The sequence below is a fragment of the Hemiscyllium ocellatum genome, chromosome 9 (assembly GCF_020745735.1).
Source record: "Hemiscyllium ocellatum isolate sHemOce1 chromosome 9, sHemOce1.pat.X.cur, whole genome shotgun sequence".
NCBI lineage: Eukaryota > Metazoa > Chordata > Chondrichthyes > Orectolobiformes > Hemiscylliidae > Hemiscyllium > Hemiscyllium ocellatum.
The window spans coordinates 47,060,939-47,083,012 of record NC_083409.1 but is presented as its reverse complement, the minus strand read 5'-3'; the positions used below and the strand labels follow the sequence as shown (position 1 = coordinate 47,083,012).

At 39.8% G+C, this 22,074-nt stretch overlaps 2 protein-coding genes across 3 annotated transcripts in view; one reads left to right on the top strand and one right to left on the bottom strand.

Moving 5' to 3' along the window:
* lrrc39 (leucine rich repeat containing 39) overlaps positions 1 to 1,294 on the top strand; it is a 33,402-nt gene extending 32,108 nt beyond the window's left edge. Inside the window, exon 7 of the mRNA XM_060829724.1 lies at positions 1,145 to 1,294. Coding sequence (XP_060685707.1) covers positions 1,145 to 1,206 — 62 coding nt within the window. The 3' untranslated portion in view covers positions 1,207 to 1,294. The remainder of the gene's footprint in view (positions 1 to 1,144) is intronic.
* A 118-nt stretch (positions 1,295 to 1,412) lies between these two features.
* Positions 1,413 to 22,074, bottom strand: part of trmt13 (tRNA methyltransferase 13 homolog) — a 39,381-nt gene continuing 18,719 nt past the window's right edge. For both annotated transcript variants that reach the window (XM_060829722.1, XM_060829723.1), the window contains exons 4-11: positions 15,580 to 15,642; positions 15,404 to 15,473; positions 9,661 to 9,767; positions 8,083 to 8,250; positions 7,904 to 7,976; positions 7,744 to 7,818; positions 5,418 to 5,829; positions 1,413 to 1,747 (exon numbers count right to left, since the gene is read on the bottom strand). In XM_060829722.1, the coding sequence (XP_060685705.1) occupies positions 1,567 to 1,747; positions 5,418 to 5,829; positions 7,744 to 7,818; positions 7,904 to 7,976; positions 8,083 to 8,250; positions 9,661 to 9,767; positions 15,404 to 15,473; positions 15,580 to 15,642 (1,149 nt within the window). In that variant the 3' untranslated portion in view covers positions 1,413 to 1,566. The remainder of the gene's footprint in view (positions 1,748 to 5,417; positions 5,830 to 7,743; positions 7,819 to 7,903; positions 7,977 to 8,082; positions 8,251 to 9,660; positions 9,768 to 15,403; positions 15,474 to 15,579; positions 15,643 to 22,074) is intronic.

Below are 22,074 nucleotides of genomic sequence, written 5' to 3'. Positions count from 1 at the left end.
TTGACCAGAAACTGATTTGAATAGTCATATAAATATTGTGCCTACAGCAGCAGGTCAGTGATAGGAATCCTGCAGCAAGTAAGTAGTCACCTGACTCCTCAAAGCCTGTTCAACATCTACAAGGCACAAATCTAGAGTGTGAAAGAATACTCTCCACTTGTCTGCAAAGTGCAGCTCGAAAAACACACACAAACTTCAAAACCATGCTGGACAATTCAGCTCATTGGCACAACATTCTCAAACATTCACACCATCCATCACCAATGTTCAGCAGACATGTAAACAGGTAATTATTCTACAACACAATGGTTGCGTTCTTGTGCAAACCTGCATTATAGAAAAATCGTGCTTTACAAACAACGCTTGAAGTGTTGGTGATGTAGTCGCATTACAGCCAACATGTTTTAAAAGTTCCCCCAACTTGACAATCGTGTTATAGTGAATTCACGTTAATGAAACACGTGTTATAGCAGAACGACTTGTACTATCTTCAAGATGTACAGAAGCAATTCACTCAGGCCCCTGAGACAGCACCTTCAAAATTGATCACTGCTACCATCTAAAAACACAAAGGCAATAGATACAGAAGAACAGTCACCTTTAAGTTCCCCTCGAAGTCACACATCATTTTGACTTGGAACTACATCACTGTTCCTGAGTCAAAATAGTGAAAGTCCATAACAGCACTGTGTGTACACCTACACCAAATGACCACTACCTTTTCATGGGCAACTAGCAGATGCAATAAGTGCTGGCTTAATCAGTGAAGCCTTATTCCCCTGAATAAATTAAAAGTATAGCTGGATTAATTAGGATCTTTATCAAAAGTGCTGGTATCATACAAGTGACAGTTTAACTTTACAAGACTTATATGACTGACTACATTGTTTTGTGACTGAGCACTCACCACAAAAGATAGGACTTTGTAACTTAAAACCAAGTTAGAGGCAGCGGAAACCATTCATCATGAAAACATTGTTACAAATTGTACAACTTTTGAAGCAAAGTTGTAAACAGATTTGTACATATTGTGGTAGAGGATAGAGGAAATGTCTCCTTTATGGTAGATAAGCAAAGGAACTGTCTATAAAGTGGCATATCACGAATCAACAAAACAATACAAGTTATTTATTTTGTTTTTCAGGCAAAACTAAAACATATACCTCAGAACTGTCTGTTACAATTGAGGCTGAAATATCCTACTGAAAACAAGTTGCCTTCTGATACAAAGCAATCACTGGATTAAAAGACCACAACACACTGCTAAATATTTATAATTTACATAAACTTGAATGGAGTCTTCAATATTGTTGTGAAATTATGAAAGGACCTCCTTGGTGTGAAATGAAATTTAAGACTTCAAATAAATGAAATTGCATTGATAGAAGTTATTCTTGTTTGTGCAGTATAACACAAATGTACTACAAGACAAAGAGAATCCAGGAAGAATTAATGACAGGACAATAAGTGGAACTCATTGCTTAATAGATAATGTTATGAGGAATGTATCAGCAAAACTCATATAACAGTTTACCAATATCAATTTGTCAAAATTCACTTTTTTCTTTACTGAATCTTTGGAAGAGGAACAGCTGTGAGCAGGACATTTTCTAGAGAGATGCTGGGACTGATGTAGTATTGCAAAACAGAATCAAATCCTTGCTGCTTCAAGTAGTAGATTCGTCCTTGGTCTATCAACCGCTTGCAAAGATGACCCAAATGTTCTCTCTCTTCTACAGTCAGTGTCCTGATAAGGAATTAAAATAAATAAATAAATAAAATGGAACAGCTGAAGAATCACACATTCCTATTATGCAGTTGAAAGTGGGATTACTTGGCTTTACTTCATATTCATGCATGAGGTAATATCTCATGAACAAACTCATGAATGGTAAGACCAACATTGATTCTTAAAGAATTCAGTTAAATGATTTACAAAGCACTGGCATGGACCTCTTCAGCATCAGAGGAACTGTAAATGGTGTACAACACTGCGCAGATTTCAGCAAATATACCGCAAACTTCTGCTCTCATAATGCAGACAAGGTCATTAATGAAACTGCTAAAGATAGTTGGGCCTAAGAGACTACGAGGAATTCATGCAGTTATTTCCTGAGGCTGCTGCGATTGGTTTCGAACTACTAAACAATCCTTCGTGCTCGATATATTTTCACCAGTAAAGAGTAACCTCAGTTCCCACTGACGTCAATTTGTAGTAATAAACTATCTGAATACTGAAGACAGTCACTTCTGGGTGGAGTTGGCTGCAAACATTGAGTTTTTAAAAATGTTTTCTCATGGGATATCTGCAGCAATGGCAAAGTCAGCATTTGTTGCTCACTTCCAACTGCCCTTTAACTGAGTGGATACCTAGGCTATTTAGAGTCATAGAGATGTACAGCATGGAAACAGACCCTTCGGTCCAACCCGTCCATGCCGACCAGATATCCCAACCCAATCTAGTCCCACCTGCCAGCACCCGGCCTATAGTTTAAAGTTAACTAATTTGCTAGGAATCTGGAGTCACATTTAGGCTAGATCAGGCAAGGATGAAATTAGATTTAGTTGCATATTGAAAGAAATATAACTGATGTACTATTCAATACCTTTGACAGAATACAAGAATTCCATGGTTCATCCTTTGCCTTGTTCAGTGCAAAAATATAGGGAGAACAGACTACAGAGGAATTTCAATTATCCGAATTTTGGATTATCCAAAGGCGATCTCAAGGTCCCAATAGAAACATTACGTCAAAGAGCTGTTTCAACTCTGATCGCATCTTTTGTTTACTGATTAAAAACGAAGTCGGCTTACTGAAATGCTGCCGAGAACACTCCTGGACAGTCCAGGCACCGTCTCTAAATGACTGACCTTCCGTCCTCTCTCTCTCTCTCCCCATGCTTTCCTGGAGTTCTACATAGGGATGAATCCTTAACCCCCCCTTCCCCAGATAATCTCTCCAACATTGTCCTGTACAGGGCAAAGGTGGAACCTGTCAAAAAGTTGCAGTAAAAAGGTGCGTGTATGTGAGCGGTATTTGGAAACTTACCCCACATAGGCAGCAGCACTCACTGTTGGTGTCCGGTCCGGCCGCCCAGTTGGAGGGGGGGTCGGACAGTGGGTGGGGGCCAACGGTGGTGTGGGGTTGGGAGCAGGTGGTGTTGGGGGAGTGGGGTGGGAATGGGGATCGGGGCGGACAGGGTTGGGGGGCAGGCAGGGGCTTGCGCGTGATGTACTGCTGCCTAGTCTCCTGAACGGAGAACAGACTTCACAGAAACCTCCCAGCCCCAGAGGAAAATCAATTAACCAAATAATCAATTATCCGAACGAAATAGTGCTCACCCATCTCGTTCAGATAATTGAGGTTCCTCTGTATTTGGTATGATTTGGCAGTGTATTTTAAATGGCAGCTCAGATAAGGATCATGGAATAGGATGCTTGCTTTCTCATTTAATTAGAAATAATTTGAAAATAATTAGAAACAGAAGTGTTTGAATAAAGAAGGTAGTGTATCACTGGGAAACTCTGGTAAAAATATCCTAGGTTAGACTTCTGTATAGAACTCAGCTGGAACAATAGTAAAAGAAATATAGTTAGGAAAAAATACTGCTTGCTTTTAAGTGACCTTCTGCTAAATACATGCGTGTCTACATTTTAATGCATTGCCACAACCCTATCACATGTAGACAAACAGAAATCTGGAAGAACACAGCCAGCCAGACAGCATCAGGAGGGGAGAAGTCCATTTTTTGGGTTGAGACCCTTCATCAGGATTGGGACCTTGATGAGGGGTCTCAACACAAAATGTCGACTTTTCCACCTCCTGATGCTGCCTGCTGGCTGTGTTCTTCCAGCTCCCTGTTTGTGTACTTTTGATTCCACCATCTGCATTTTGTTTGTCTCTAACAGTCCGATCACACAGCCACAACAAAATACTGAGTCTAACAGGATGAGTGTTCCTTTGGTATGGTTTTAATAACAGTCTATTCTACTTAATTCAAAGATATTCTTGAACAAAAATACTTGAATTTAGAGAAGTCAACATGCTTTATTCAATTTTTGCTTGGGAATAACAATTTAAATCAAATGACTTTGAATTAAGAAGAGTAGATGGTACATAAATCTCAACTTTCCAGATCAATGTGGTGATGTAAGGTTAATATCATTTATTTTAGAGTTTGAATTTTGAATTAGTGGGCTTTGGTCTGTGTGTATGAGGGGTTTAGTGATTAACTTGTCAGTACTTTTGGAATTATGTTTTATTTAAACTAATATGAGACACCCCTTGGAGTGGTATTTGGAATTTGTTTGCATGGGAGAGTCTTGCGAGCAGACAGTAAACACTGAATAGGATTAACTTTCTTTCAGTTAGAAAGATCGAAGATTGATTTATTTTGTTAAGGGTAAAAAGTTACAGCTTTAAAAGCTATTTTTTTAAAAAATGTTTTTTTTTGTTTGCAGAGGTCCAGGTTGAAGTTAGATATATGAAATAATTTCTCCAAGAGAAAGGTGTTAGTTCAGAGAAGTTAGGAAATAGGTTACAGTATAGGGGTTTAGTTTGAAAGTTCCAGACCAGAAGTTTTGGTTAGATCCTTGAAGGGATTATTTGAAATTGAAAAGTCTAAGTTCAGTTGTGTGAACACTCAAGGAAGAGACTATTAAAACTCCCAAAACATCGAAGGTAGTAGTTGAATTAAACCTATAGATGTGACAGGGAAGGGAATTCTCTCTGGGTGCTTCAGTACTGAAAAGGGGATAGATGGAGTATTAGAATCGACATTTCGGGCATAAGCCCTTCTTCAGGAATGAGGAGGGTGTGCCAAGCAGGTTAAGATAAAAGGTGAGGAGGGTGTGCCAAGCAGGCTAAGATAAAAGGTTGGGGGAACGGAGATCGGTGTGGAGGCGAAGAACCTTTTATCTTAGCCTGCTTGGCACACCTCCTCATTCCTGAAGAAGGGCTTATGCCCGAAACGTTGATTCTCCTGCTCCTTGGATGCTGCCTGACCTGCTGCGCTTTTCCAGCAACACATTTTTCAGCTCTGATCTCCAGCATCTGCAGTCCTCACTTTCTCCTAGATGGAGTATTGCATGCTTACTGTGCATTTCAAAATCTTTCAAATATTATTATTTACAAAAAGCTTTCGTTATTTCATAATTTGTGCAATAAACTTTTTTAAATGGAATCTGCAGATTGTGTGTTTGTATTGAAGCAAGAGACCACCTCTGAATAAAAACAGAAGCAATATGCTTTTCGGTCTGGGATATGACTCGTTGAATTAACACATTAATTGGGATCGTAATAGGAGGAACTGTGGCACTGACAGTTTTAACTCAGACAAAGCATTTGTAAAGTGTGCTACTGCTTTAAAAGTTCCTAAAATATGGGTACAGTAATATTAGATAATTAAACACATACCCTTCATAAGTGAAACTTTCTTCTTCAAAATCATGCTCTTCCAGTTGCTCTTTCGGGTTTGTCTTGTCAAATTCTGCCTCCCCTATACCACTTAGATGCCGTTTCATTCCACAGGTGGCCCAACTTGACATACGTTGAAAGATCCTGAAATCTTCTGCATCAAGACCATGTGAAAAAAAAAATTCCTTGCCTACATAATGCCTCCACTCACATCGGTGATGACAACACAGTGCAATAGCAAGTCCCAGGACAGGACTTCTTTTCTCAGTGCTATCTACAGTACAATTAGAGAGACATTTGTGATCTCCTAACGTGCACATTTCTTCACCCTTCAATCTTTTTTCCAGTGGTTCCTTGCCAGTATCTTCCAGGTTTGTTTTATAGCTTTCCATGAGACATCTCAAAGCAAGATCTGCGTAATTTAATGAAAAAAAACTGTTACAAACTATCAATAACTTGCATAAAGTTACATTTTCCCAGCTTGTTTCTTGCTTTTGGGGAGTTAATGTGCATTTATAGTTTCAAACTAAAATACTTTAAGCAAAAACTATTCTCCAATTTGTTCTTCGGAGAAATCTTTCGTGACAAATTGCATTTGGGCTCTTGTTGCAATATACAAGCACATCCTTTTCGTTTTGCAAGAAATATCGCTGTTTCTGGTGCTGGACTGTAATTGCTGAGAATACTGAAATCTAATTGAAAAGCTTTATTAATAATGAACATGGGGAAATAACCAATTAGAAACTTAACAACAAAGACAGACATTTAGCTAGTAAGAAAGAAAAAGAAGTATACACACAGACTCTATGATACAAAGAAGATGATAAATGCAAGAAGTGTGATTTGCAAGAAAATTTGTCATTTCTCATGTACTTAATGAGATTATAATGCTGAGATGTACTTGGCAGAGAAGTAGCTTATAGCTGAATTTTAAAATAATGAAAATGTCCATATTTAAATTATGCAAGTGACTAATGCATTTATGTACTACTGTACAATTCAATATGTCAAAGCTTGGTAAGATGTAATATGGAGACAAAAGCAAGCTACCCTTTTGAAGAAGGAAAGCATTAAGGTGTCAATTGTATAAAGTAGTCCCTAACTGTTTAACCTGTAAAAGTAAATAGTATCTGTCCTTAGGTTCCAATGGAAATCTTCCATTTTGGATCTCTGTTTATGCCTAGTGCCAACTGATGAGGAAGGTAAAGATTTGTCATAGTGTGGTTTAATTTGCTGTATCAGACTAAGTGTCTGATTTAGGATGCTCACCAATGGAAGTCATTGAACTCAGGAAATACTTATTTCCTGAGCAAAGCATTCAACATAGTATGTGGAGTCTTTTACAAAGTGCCCAATGTGAAGACAGCGTGCAATCCAAATTTAGTGTGGCCTCACACTGGTGAAATGTGTGATGATTCCTTTTTCTTCACATCCTATTTCATTTTAACATGATTTTTCCAAGAGCACTGGACTCCATGAAAAGTATTTAGAAATGTTAATTGTGATTCCTTAACATGGAAGTAAGAAGGATCCTTAGGGATATAAACTTAAAGTACTAAATCAATCTTGTATATTTATAACATTGTACCTCAGCACATAAGAGATAATAGTTTCTCAAGACATTTTAAAATTACCTACAGATTATTAGTTAATACATTCGATAACAACAGCAATATCAATCTTTGGACAAAAGCTGTGCATTTCAGCCTAACCTTAACTAGTGTTAACTTTTACTTCTACCACCTACAAACAAGCCAAGAAACAAGCCGTCCTCATCTTATCTAAATGGTATTACATTTTCAGGAAGGGTTTATGGTATTCATTTTAAATTCAAATTGGTAATTTTAATTGATAGATACCAAAATCAAAAGTGGCAAAAGTTTGTATTGGCTACAGTGCACATCTGGGCAGGAGTCAGTACTGTAGATGGACTAAATAGTAATTTTCATCCCTGCCAGTCATCTCTCATAACAATCTGCAAATATTCATTTCTATCAATATCAGTTGATATACAGTAATGCTGAATTTCAGAATATTTCATATCTTACCAGATTATTCAGACTGTATGTCATAATTCCATTAACAAATTATGAGTGTTTTAAAGATATTGCAGAAAGATAATAACACTTCTTAAAATAAGAATTGGGACACTCACTCACAGGTACACACACAACAGAACGTAGGCTTGCAAAGATCAGCTACAAAGTGTTACCTTCTGAGATGCTTAAAAGAATATGAAATTTCCAAGAGGTGCTTGAAACAGCTGAATGGCAAATGTAAGACACTTTACATTCATACTCAAAGATTTTATTAAAGTCAATTATACCTGTAGCAGCTCCGCACAAGTGCTTGCCAATTCCAACAACAGGTAATCTTTTTCTTACAAGAAGAGGCACCCGACCTGCAACAATATACTGATTAAGACGATTATTTAAAAGAAGAATTAAAATATTATTATTCTGCAAGTTTACAACACTGAAACTTGCCTAGGCTGAGATCTTTGATGTCAACTTGAAGTCGCTCAAACACTGAGCCTCTATTTTTATGTTTACCATCCACCTTTAAGAGAGAATGTTACATTTGACCAATTAATTTACTAAGATTTTTAGAAAATTATTCCATGCAGATTATCAGTGTTGATCACTTAATTGCAGAAAACTATTACCTTGAAACGTGTAGTTGCTCTTTCCACAAGGAGGAAGTGAATGTTCTCGGCATCTCGTAAAGCAAGATCTATCCAATGGGACAACTTTCCTCGACCAGCACCAAACTCCACAAAACATCTGTTAGATCCAAGCAAGCCCATTCTTTCCAAATTACCAGCAAGTGAAGCCTGGAATAGGACAATGTAATTCCCTATGGATTAACTGCACAGGATGTCAACTAAAGCATATATTACACACTTTATGATCCCATTGCCAAGAATAAGTCAGATGTTTAGTTAGTCATCCAGAATAAGAAGAAATTCCCAAGCCCAATCTCCACAGTTTCTGTTGATTTGGTTAAAGCAGGAATGATAAAAAGAAGTGCTACTCTGAACCAGGAAGTGGCAAAGTAACAAAGGGAGATCACAACTAAAATCACAGAAAATACAGGTCCCAATGCTGGAATAACCCAATAATATGATACGGTTTCCTCAGTACATAATGTTCATATTTTCATTGAAATTCTCAAAACTGACTTATGCATCTAATAAAAAAGTAATGAATTTATTAAAACATGCATGTTACTATTTTGTTTTTTTAAAAAAACCTTCCTAATAAGTAGAATTATGTGTTATTATCAAGTTGAAGACGTATGTGGTACCTTTAAGAGAGAAAGAATGCTATTCTGAACTGAGAGCTTAGAAGCACATGTATATACGACTAGATGGCAGTCCCAGATTACTGGAAAATTGAATGTATGTAACATTTGGCTGGTAAATGGATACCTGAGTTTTGGTTGCTGTTTTGACAATTTGAATTTAACCAGTCAATTTAAATTATGCCCCCGATACTAAAACCCAATTGAGTTTGAATTTATTTGTTGTGCCAATATCAAACCAATGAGATGATTTGATGTTGGGGACATAAAATGCAGACATTCTTAAATTTGGTCAGAGAGCAACTGCCATAGAGAGAGAAACTGGAGAGCAAATTGCTCATCTAACATCGTGTTCTCAAAGAATTAGAAACCACTCTCCATTAAAAGTACCTTTTCATGTAAAACATACTTGCGGTAAAAAAGACAACACATGGAGATCCCCAACTGGAAGAGTGAAAACACAGAAGACGACAGCTACTGTGTGGTTTTGAAATTAAGTTGATGCAATTTTAATAAATGTCTTATTGGAACGGCATATTGTTATAGAGTTGGAGGCAGATAGTAAGCAATTAAGAGAAAGAAGGCCTTAAATTTGTGAAAAGTTCTTCTTTAAGATTTACCTTTAGAGCAAGAAAATAAATTGATGTTATTTTCTTTTAATGCTGGAATTTGGGGGTTCTCTGTCACTCATATTTTAATAGATTGCAAGGTAGGCTTTTCTGGGTGTTTGGTTTAATTAAGAGGGGTTTGCCTCCGTGTTGTAACAGCATACAGGGAAGAAACAGAGCCATTTCCCCACCCCTGTACTTGATGCTTTTCAGAAGCAGTAGGTACCACACATGCAGTACAATTAACACTTTGCAAGGAAGTAAGAAGTTATACTCAATGGCAAAACACAAACCAATTTTTAATTCAAATCAAAGACATTTCCAAATCCTACCTGCTGTTTCAAATGTTTAAAGGCAAAATCTCCATTTTTTGGATCATTCAAAGCCTCCTGTAGTGCTTTGTGAGTTAATGTTTGGTCTGTCAATTTCAAGTTCAAACCTATAGATAATGAATAACAGATTTAGAAAATCTAAGTAACACTTTCAGTTATGGCTGAGAGTGCATCGTTTGGAAAACTTAAAGGCATTGTCTCCTTTATGGGTGCTTTTCTTCCCCTGAAACTCTTTGCTTGAATGTCTTCAATTAAGTTTTCACCTCCCTCACAGCACTTGTCAAGTGACGTCCTCAGTTTGGCTGACTACAGTACACTATCCCTCCCTTTCTTTTTTGACCACCCTGCACCCTCCAACAGTCAAACATGTCCTCCTTAAATGTCTCTTCTTTGTTATCCAGCTAAGTGGGACTTCCTTCACATGGTTCCACTCTTAACTATCTGGTGTACCCATGAAACCTTCTGCAATGGTTTATTTTTCCGCCTCCCACAATTTTATTTCTAATGTCCCTAAACATCTATCCTTGGCCCTCTTCTATTCTTCTTCCATATGCTGCTTTTCGATAATATCATCCAAAAACATGATGCAAATTCAGCTCTATTGTGTCATCACTTCAGTTTATAGTCCAACAGGTTTATTTGGAAGCACTAGCTTTCGAAACGCTGTTCCTTCATCAGGTGGTTGTTGAGTATTGGATCATAAGACACAGAATTTACAGCAAAAGGGTTAGTATCATGGAGCTGTAATGATATATTAAACAAATTAAGCAAAGTGGCTGAGCAGAGGCTGATGGCCAAGTTTGGTACCCATGGGGATGGCCTCAACCAGGACCTTAGGTTCATGTCATATTACAGGTGACCCCACTGCACTATACAATTCTCACTCACATACACACACTCTCTCCTACATACTCACGCATGCACACCCCCGCATGCCCCCTCCCACAGGCTCATACCCCATCACACTCACACACATCATGGACCAAACATACACACACGTACACACACTCTTTCACATGCACTCACACCCACATGCACACACTCACCCTGTCTCTCCAGTACATGTGCACATATAAGTTTATAGGGTGAATTTATATTTGCAGAATTACATTTTATTTTGCTCAAAAACTGCATAAATCCATGTAAAATTCTGTAAGTCCCACTTTAGAAATAGAACCAGTCTGACTCAACATTGGGACACAGACAAACTTTAATCTCATACCTTTAAGGCATTGTCTGAGCTGAGATGGCACCATTGTTAAAAAAGCTAAAGCTATCTTGAGAATGTAACTTTAAAGGAGTTCTGGTATTTACTTACTAAAGAACTGAAACTGGCATAGCCCATTCTAAAAGATGAAAGATTTAATCTAAATTTGTTTGATATATCATAACAGCTGATTTAGGTTTGCTTGCTGAGCAGGAAGGTTCGTTTTCAGATGTTTCGTCACCATACTAGGTACCATCTTCAGTGAACCTCCAAATGAAGCACTGGTTGTGTAGCCCACTTTGTATTTATATGTTTGAGTTTCCTAGGGTTGGTGATGTCATTTCCTGTGGTGACATAATTTCCTATGGTGATGTCATTTCCTGCTCGTTTTCTCAGGGGGTGGTAAATGTGGTAAAAATTAGTAAGAGGATTAAATTACAACTTTCAGGATGCGGACATGAAAGATTTCTTAGCAGCATTAGAAACAACACTGAAAGACAACCAACTCATAGAAGAAACCCAGCAAACCATCAGACAGGCAGTTGCACCAACATTAAGCAGGAGAAAGGAAGGAAACACATACAACACACAAGAAAGGAAAGCACTAAAAAGACTAAAATACGATAAAAACATTTTATCCTACCTGCAGACAAAGGATGCTTGACAGTCATTTTAAATCAAAGAGACTACATTCAGAATGCAAATGCGCTACTTGCAGATACCAACATTTACCAACAAGTGGCGATAGACTTGACCCCCACAACTAGAGAAACGAATCACATCCCTACTCAAAAACTTCAGAAATCTGGAGAAATAAATAAGACCAACTTCCAAAAAAATGAAACCAGACGGATCCAACATACCACGCTTCTATGGATTAGCTAAAATTCACAAACTAAGAGCCCCCCTCAGACCCATAGTCCTGCTACCCAGAACACCAACTTACAGATTGGCCAAGGAGCTACACCAAAGACTGACACATTTAGTAGAACACTCACACCACTTCATCCACTCCACCTAAGAATTCCTGAAGATCAAAGACACCAAGACAGAAGAGGATGAAATAATGGTCTCCTTTGAAGTAACGTTCACATCCATCAACATCAACCTGGTCAAGGAAACGCTGACTACACTATTAGAAGAACCAAAGACACATACACCAAACACCACCGACTTCATCAGCAAGGACAGTATCGTCAAGCTAGTGGACCTATGCCTCCAACAACAAAACCTACAGACAAACCAACACAACACCCATGGGATCTCCGATACCAGAGTTCTCAGCAAAGGTAGTAATGCAGAGACACGATCAAACAGCTCTGCCAACCAATAACCCAAACTTTGGGCCTGCTACATGGATGACACCTTTGTCATCAGTAAATGAAAAGAATAAGGCGAAACCTTCAAGACCATCAATAATACCCTTACTGGCATAAAATTCACTAAAGAGGAGGAGAACAACAACAAACTGCCATTCCTGGATGTCGCAGTCGAGCGAACAGCCAATGGGGAACTTCAAACGAGAGCCTACAGGAAAACAACACATACGGACCAAGTATTGAACTACAGAAGCGAATATTGAAAATAACAACCATAAACGAAGCTGCATTAGAATATTATTTCAACGAGCCACCGCACACTATAGCACAGAGGAACTACGCAGAGCAGAGGAAAATCACCTATACAGTGTATTCAAAAAGAACAGGTACCCAATGAATGCAGTCTACCGATTTCTGAGCAACAAACCCAAACAAGCAGACAAAACACGTCCAGAAACCCTAGCCACTCTTCCCCTACATCAAAGACATCGCAGAAATAACTGCCAGACTACTCAGATCCATTGTTATCATGGTCGCCCACAAACCCAACAACACACTAAAACAGCAGCTAAAGAACTTGAAAGACCCTATACAGACAACAAGCAAAACTAATGTAATTTACAAAATACCTTGCAAGAACTGTAACAAACACTACATTGGACAAACAGTCAGAAAACTAGCCAGGATACATGAACATTAAATGATATGACCCACTCTCACTAGTATCCTTACATATGGATAAGGAAGGACACCACTTTGAATGGGACAAACCATCCATTCTAGGACAAGCCAAACAGAGACACGCATGAGAATTCCTAGAAGCATGGCATTCCAACTGGAATTCTATCAACAAACACATTGACTTGGATCCCATTTACCACCCCCTGAGAGAAAAATGGGAAATGACAACACTAACCCTTGGAAACTCAGACATATAAATAGAAAGCAGGCTACACCACCAGTGCTTCATTCAGAGGCTCACTGAAGACATTACCTAGTATGGTGACAAAATGTCTGAAAATGAACCTTCCAGCTCAGTGAGCAAACCTACATCCAAAACCTCAACCTGAGCTACAAATCTTCTCAAAGCTCACTAATATTATTGGGCGGCACGGTGACACAGTGGTTAGTACTGCTGCCTCACAGGGCCAGAGACCTGGGTTCAAATCCTGCCTCAGGCGACTGACTGTGTGGAGTTTGCACATTCTCCCCATGTCTGCGTGGGTTTCCTCCGGGTGCTCCGGCTTCCTCCCACAGTCACAAAGATGTGCAGGTTAGGTGAATTGGCCATGTTAAATTGCCTGTAGTGTTAGGTGTAGGGGAACGGGTCTGGGTGGGTGTGCTTCAGCGGGTCGGTGTGGACTTGTTGGGCCGAAGGGCCTGTTTCCACACTGAAAGTAATCTAATCTAATTATAGCTCTATGATATTATAATCCTTTTGCTACAGATTCTGTGTCTTATGATCCTATATTCCAGAACTATCTGATGAAGGAGCAGCGCTTCGAAAGCTAGTACTTCCAAATAAACCTGCTGGGCTTTAACCTGGTGTTATGATTTTTTTAAACTTTGTCCACGCCAGTCCAACAGTAGCACCTCCAAATCATAATTGTCACTTGATACTTCCATGGCCTCTGCAATGTAAGTCTGCTTATCCAAAATCAAGAGAACAATTTCCTCCAAATACATTTAAGAAAGACCAAAATTATTGTCTTTAATCAATCACACAAAATTCAGTTCCCTTGCCATTGGTTTAGTTCCACCCTCCAATCATAGTCTCAGGCTGAAGCAGATTGTTCATAACCCCACTATTTGAAACCTGGACCCACTATCTGACTTCAAACTGACCACATATCTTGTCTATCACAAAAAATATTTACTCCACCTGTGGTCTCTGGTCCTACTTCAAAATATCTCCTTCTGAACCACTCAACTATACTTCTATAACCTCTAAATTCTCGTGCTACATCTTTTATTGTCTTATCATTCAAACTCATCTTGTGTCCTAAATAACGTTAAGCCCACTCACCCATTAAATTGTGCAATAACCAATCCAATTTCTCAATACCTCAAATCTGAAACTCTCAATCTTTTGTTAAAATTTTCTTCTACCTTATTTAGCTTCATACCATGTTCCGACAATTGTGTTTCTCCAACTCAAACTTTTTGTGCGGTGTCAGCTACAATTCAGTTGGTAGCATTCTTGCCACAGTTACAAGGTTGTACATTCAAGTCCCACTCTAGAATTTGAGCACAACAATCAAGGCTGACACAGCAATAATTCAATGAAGAATGGTGTGCATAGGTAAGAACTAGTAATGTTGCCTAAATAGTGTAAATGTGCACAGCATTGCTAAATGCAGCAGTTTATGAATGACCTTTTTTAAAAATGATTTTAGATTCCGAGTTCAGTGAAATCATATCTATCACTTCATTACATGACGTCACTAAGATTCTCCACACAGTATTTTAAATGCAGTAGAAAAGGAAATCCAGTCACTAAGATTGTAATGCTGCAATGTTGGAATGGTAGGGAAAGATCTTACTAAACAATGTTACCCTCTCCAATGCAGGGCGGATTGCCATCTTGGAGATTGGTAACTAGTCCAGAGGGATATTCAATTTGTTCTTCATGAATTCTCTTATTCTGAAATACTTTATTCTATCATTGCTGAACAAATAAGATGTTAATCCTCTTATGTGATATTACATTTATTAAGATACATGTATGCAATATTTAATTGAAGTATCAATCCATTTTTCCACCTAAAGCCACTCTGCTTCACACACTGCCTTCTGAAAAAGGAAAACTAACCTTAGCTCTGTAATTCACAGATGCCACTTATGATGATTTGTCCTCAGATAATACTTCACAAAGAGTGAGGTCATCTAACTCAATTCCTGGCCTTTTACTCCCATTCCAATGTTAAAGTGGCACATCTCTCAGCTTCCAGCAACCAGGCTGAAAAATGTCTAATCTAATTCATGGAGTCATCTGACTGACATCTTCAGCTAGATGGAGTATAAATATTCCTATTAAGCAACTATAACATAATTCCCTACTTTCAAAGGAGCAAATTGTTGCAATTGTAGGAAGTACATTTCTGATGTTTTTTTTCCATAAATATTAACCCAGGTGACAAAATATGCAAATTAAATAATTTTCTTCAATTAATATCACTTTCCTTTAAGCTGTACATATGTATGACATAATACTCACTGCCTGTTGCCTTCAGGAGCTTTGTAACCATTGTCTCCAGTTCTTGTTTGGACAAAGCACAAATAGAAACCTTGAACACAATTAAGAGATAGAATAAAAAGTTGCTTTACTGAAAATAATTAGAAGTTAAACATTTTAGAACACTTAGTTGATTTTCAGCTCATGGGAAGCTGTACCTGTTGTCTAGGTGTCTCCATTGCATCTTCATAACCCCCATTTATATCTTTAACATAGTAAACCTGGAAAATGCAATACACAGGAGTAACAAGGATCAAAAAAAGGTTAAAGCAATTAAATATAATGCATTTCATTGCAAGATTCTGAACATGACCAGTTAGTTTTTTTTGACATTTTTATTGAAAGAAAAGGTTTTTTATGAATTACAAAAATTACAATAAACCAACAATAACAGTACTCTATGTAATATATAACAAAAAGTCAACAAAACAACACAAACATTTGCAAAATAAGCAAATCAATAAAAGTAATAAAGAAAACAAAACAGCTCAGCACAACAAAGCATTAGTTCCCGACCTCCAAGAACATTTTGTAATACATACGAGTTTATTCGAAATTCTTCCTTCGAGGACATCAAGTTCACTAAATCGGATCGTCATAGCTACCCAAAACCCTAGTTAAGATGGCAGATAAATCTACATCCAGATAATCCAAAAAGGACTGCCATATCCTATAAAAATTTCCATTTTCTTGTGTACCATATTAGTAAAAATGTCTAGAGGAATATGTTCCATAATAAGCCTATGCTAACTCGATAGATCCAAGGGGCTTTCAGAGACCCAACAGATTAGAATATTTTTCCTTGCACAAAAAGTGAGAATATTAAGAAGTTTTTTCCCATGAGCATCCAGAGAAGATATACTGGGTAGGCCCAGGAGAAGAGAGACACGGTCCATTTTAACCTCGGTCCCCAAGACCCTCTCTATAACTCCTGCCACAGCACTTCAATATGTTCGGAGCCTGCGGCAAGACCACAGACAATGAGTGAGAGTACCGATACTTATTTTGCACTTAGGACATAATTAAGATATTCCCACCTTAAATTTTGAGACACGGTCTGGGGCCAAATGGACCCTATGCAGAATCTTTAGCTGCAAGGCTTGGGTCCTATTACAGATCAAAATTTTTCTTGCAATTTTGCAAATGTCTTCCCATAGCTTCATAGAGATCTCAATCCATAGTTCTCTCTCCCAGACACCACAAAGCCACTCAATGTCTTATGAAAGATCACCCCCTAACATATGATAAAGCGCATGAACAGAGAAAGTACTTCTAGCATGAAGCACCCCCTTCTCTAGAACAGATCTGTAGGGTTCAGTCAAAAGTGTGGTCCCTTTTTGAATAAAATCTCTGACCTGAAAAAAGTGAAAAAGATCTCTGCTAGCTAAACCATACTTAGAGGTTATTTGATCAAAAAACATCGTCATTTCGCCTTCAAATAAATCACCCAAACAGGAGATTCCCCTTGCTGCCCAAAGCTTAAATCTGGGGTCCATTATCCCCAACTGAAAACTCAGCATACCAACTATGGGAGTAAAAAAGGACAATATTAATAAACAGTATTAATAATTTTTGGATTACAGCAATATTCTGTAACTGTCTTCATTTTACCTAAGAATAACAGGCTAATGAGGGGACATTTTCCCCAGGAGGTTTCAAGATCTAGCCATATTGACACCGGGTCCCCACATGCCCAGTCACTAACAAAGGACAGAAGGGAACTTAATTGATATCTTTTAATACCCGGGAGATCCACTCCCCCCAACCCATGAGGCAACTGCAATTTAGCCCGCTTAAGAAGAAGTCACCTACGGCATCAAATAAAGGGCCTAAACCATCCATTAAGTCTCCGAATGTTTGCCAGAAAAAAAGAAGAGGAGCAATCGTACTTGGTATCACAAATGGGGAAGGTCATTCATTTTAATAAGGTCTACTCGGCCTAGCCAGGGTATTGGAAGCACTTTCCATCGCTGAAGATCTTGCTTAATCCTGTCGAACAAATGAGCAAAATTGGCCTTAAACAACTGATCAGACAGGAGTAACAAAGATGCCTAAATAAAGAAAAACTTCCTGTGACCATTTAAAGGGGAACCGCAATTCATCCTCAACATTAGATATTCTCCTATGGTCCCCCCATAGGCATGACCTCGATTTTGAGAAATTAATCTTATAATCCGAAAAGGAGCCAAATGAACTGATATATTGTATCAAATGGGGTACCGAGCCCACTGGATTCAACAAAAAAACAAGAATGTCATCCGCATATAATATGATCTTATGCGATTTTAATCCTACTTCCGGGGTAGCTATATTAGTATCCCTACAGATAGCCTCTGCCAGCGGCTCAATCACCAATGTAAAATGTAATGGTGAGTGGGGACAGCCTTGCTGACTACCCCTACAAATATTAAAATGACAAGAGACCTCATACCACCGCCAGAAGATCACTATAGAGGACCTTCACCCAATCCAAATCTTCAAAAGGTATAAAAAAGATATGGTCACTCAACCCAATCAAATACTTTTTTGGATATCCAAGGAGACCACTAATCTCTGAACCGACTGCTACTGACAAGCTTTAATCATATTCAGCAACCTCTTGACATTATTAGAGGATCTACCGCCTTTTGTAAAACCAGTCTGGTCATCTTTAACAATGGAGGGCAGCAGAGTTTCCAGTCTTAACACAAGAACCTTAAGACAAAATTTTAAAATCAGAATTTAAAAGTGAGATGGGCCATAGAGTCATAGAGATGTACAATCCTTCGATCCAACCTGTCCATGCCAACCAGATAATCCCAACCCAATATAGTCCCACCTGCCAGCACCCGGCCCATATCCTTCCAAATCCTTTCTATTCATACAGCCATCCAGATGCCTTTTAAATGTTTCAATTGTACTAGCCTCCAACACTTCTCCTGGCAGCTCATTCCATTCACATATTGCCCTGTGCGTGGAAAAGTTGCCCCTTAGGCCTTTTTTATATCTTTACCTTCTCACCCTAAACAAATGCTTTCTAGTTCTGGACTCCCCCACACCAGGGAAGAGACTTTTTCTATTTATCCTATCCATGTGCCTCATGATTTTATAAACCTCTATAAGGTCACCCCTCAGCCTCTGACACTCCAGGGAAAACAGCCCTAGCTATTCAACCCTCCCTATAGCTCAAATCCTCCAACTCTGGTAACATCCTTGTAAATCTGTTCTGAACCCTTCAAGTTTCACAACAGCTTTCCGATAGGAAAGAGTCCAAAATTGCACACAAAATTCCAAAAGTGGCCTAACCAATGTCCTGTAGAGCCGCAACATGACCTCCCAACTCTTGTACTCAATACTCTGACCAATAAAGAAAAGCATACTAAACGCTTTCTTCACTATCCTATCTACCAGCAACTCCACTTTCAAGGAGCTATGAACCTGCACTCCAAGGGGTCTTTGTTCAGCAACACTCTCTAGGACCATATCATTAAGTGTATAAGTCCTGCTAAGATTTGCTTTCCCAAAATGCAGCACCTTGCATTTATCTGAATTAAACTTCATCTGCCAGTTCTCAGCCCATTGGCCCATCTGATCCAGATCCCGTTGTAATCGGAGGTAACCTTCTTCGCTGTCCATTATACCTCCAATTTTGCAAACTTACAAATTATATCTCATATGCTCACATCCAAATCATTTATATAAATGATGAAAAGTAGTGGACCCAGCACCAATCCTTGTGGCACTCCAATGGTCACAGACCTCTAGTCTGAAACACAACCCTCCACCATCAACCTCTGTCTTTTACCTTTCAGCTAATTCTGTATTCAAATAGTTAGTTCTCCCTGTATTCCATGAACTCGAACCTTGCTAACCAGTCTCCCATGAGCAATCTTGTCGAACGTCTTACTGAAGTCCATATAGATCATGTCCACCACTCTACCATCATCAATCCTCGTTGTTACTTCCTCAAAAAACTCAATTAAGTCTGTGAGACATGATTTCCCACACACAAAGTCATGATGACTATCCCTAATCAGCCCTTGCTTTTCCAATACATGTACATCCTATCCCTCAGGATTCCCTCCAACAACTTGCCCACGATTGACGTCACGCTCACTGGTCTATAGTTCCCTGGCTTGTCCTTACCACCTTTCTTAAACAATGGCATCACATTAGCTAACCTCCAGTCTTCCACCTGTGACAATCAATGATAAATATCTCAGTAAGACACCCAGCAATCACTTCTCTAGCTTCCCACAGAGTTCTAGGGTATTTGGTCCTGGGAATTTGGAGGCACATTTCTCCATGGTCTTCACTTTCTTAAGAATAAGAGAAATTAGCCTCTCTTACAGATGGCAGAAGGCGATCATGGCTGTATGAGTAATTAGCTAAAATGTGTTGCTGGAAAAGCGCAGGTCAGGCAGCATCCAAGGAGCAGGAGAGCATGAGCCCTTCTTCAGGAATGAGGAAAGTGTGCCAAGCAGGCTAAGATAAAAGGTAGGGAGGAGGGACTTGGGGGAGGGGCGTTGGAAATGCAATAGGTGGAAGGAGGTTAGGGTGAGGGTAATAGGCCGGCGTAGGGGTGGGGGCAGAGAGGTCAGAAAGAAGATTGCAGGTTAGGAAGGTGGTGCTGAGTTTGAGGGTTGGGACTGAGACAAGATGGGGGGAGGGGAAATGAGGAAACTGGATACGTCTGATTTCATCCCTTGTGGTTGGAGGGTTCCTTGGCGGAAGATGAGGCGCTCTTCCTCCAGCCGTCGTGTTGCTATGGTCTGATGATGGAGGAGTCCAAGGACCTGCATGTCCTTGGTGGAGTGGGAGGGGGAGTTGAAGTGTTGAGCCACAGGGTGGTTGATCCGGGTGTCCCAGAGGTGTTCTCTGAAATGTTCCGCAATTAGGCAGCCTGTCTCCCCAATTTGGAGGAGGCCACATCGGGTGCAGCGGATGCAGTAAATGATGTGTGTGGAGGTGCAGGTGAATTTATGGCGGATATGGAAAGATCCCTTGGGGCCTTGGAGGGAAGTAAGGGAGGAGGTGTGGGCGCAAGTTTTGCATTTCTTGCAGTTGCAGGGGAAGGTGCCGGGAGTGGAGGTTGGGTTGGTGGGGAGTGTGGACGAGTTGAGGGAGTCACGGAGGGAGTAGTCTTTTCAGAACACTGATAGGGGAGGGGAGGGAAATATATCCCTGGTGGTGGGGTCCGTTTGGAGGTGGCGGAAATGACAACAGATGATACAATGTATATGGAGGTTGGTGGGGTGGTAGGTGAGGACCAGTGGGGTTCTGTCCTGGTGGCGATTAGAGGGGCGGGCTCAAGGGCGGAGGAGCGGGAAGTGGAGGAGATGCAGTAGAGAGCATCGCCGATCACGTCTGGGGGGAAATTGCAGACTTTGAAGAAGGCAGCCATCTGGGTTGTACGGTATTGGAACTGGTCCTCCTGGGAGCAGATGCGGTGGAGAGGAAGGAATTGGGAATATGGGATGGCATTTTTACAAGGGGCAGGGTGGGAGGAGGTGTAGTCTCGGTAGTTGTGGGAGTCGGTCGGTTTACAGTAAATGTCCGTGTTGATTCGGTCACCCGAGATAGAAATAGAGAGGTCTAGGAAGGGGAGGGAGGAGTCTGCTGCGCTTTTCCAGCAATACATTTTCAGCTCTGATCTCCAGCATCTGCAGTTCTCACTTTCTCCTGTAAGAGTAATTAGACATGTCTAACATCAGCCCCAACAATATATTCATAAATTTTTTATAAAGCTCATTCGGAAGACTGTCAGGGCCAGGCACCTTCCCACTCTGCACCTACTTCACAGCCTCCTGTGCCTCTTGCACTGTTAAAGGGGCACTAAGGAAAGATGCCTGTTGGAGGTAACACCTGGAACATCCATCCTCACAACGTTCAGACTGGTATAGTTCAAAATAGAATTTCTGAAATGCAGCATTGAACTATTTAGAATCACATGTGACCACCCCATTCCCATCACTAATTGAGATAATGGATTGGGGGACATTCTTTCTCCTGGTAAGATATGCTAGATACCTGCCGGCTTGTCACCATGTTCAAACAGTTTTTGTTTTGCAAAGGAAAGTTCCCTCCTTGCTGTCTGTGTAAGCATGGAATTCAAGGTGGACCAAAGAGCTGTAGTCTGCTCCAGCTTTGCTACCGATGGCTTATCAGAATACACCTTCTCGGTTGCCCCTACAAATATTGATAGCTGACTGCCGCGATTTCTTGGCGTGGAGGCCACGTCGGAATGGGTGAAAGTTGAGAGGGCCCATTGGGTCACAGTGGGCGTTGCTGCTCCCCCTTCTGCCATTCCTGACTGGCAGAGTAAGAAATAATTATTCACCCTGGCATAAGCCTTAGCAGTCTCCCAAATAATTGACAGGTTACTGGCCGTGTCCGAATTAGTGTCTAAAAATACCTTAAATTCATTGAAGAAATATTCGACGAACTTACTGTTCTTAAGAATAAAGGGATCCATTCGCAATGCTGAGAGCCTGGAACAATGCCCTGAACCTCAGTCTCTAAATATACTGCAGTGTATAGTGAAATAGTGAAATTTCCAATTGTACAGGATGTTATCGAATCCAAGGATAATGCAGAGGTTAGGAGAAGCTCAATCCTAGTATGACACTTGTGCGGATTAGAAAAGAATGTAAAGTCCCTACCCATGGGGTGGA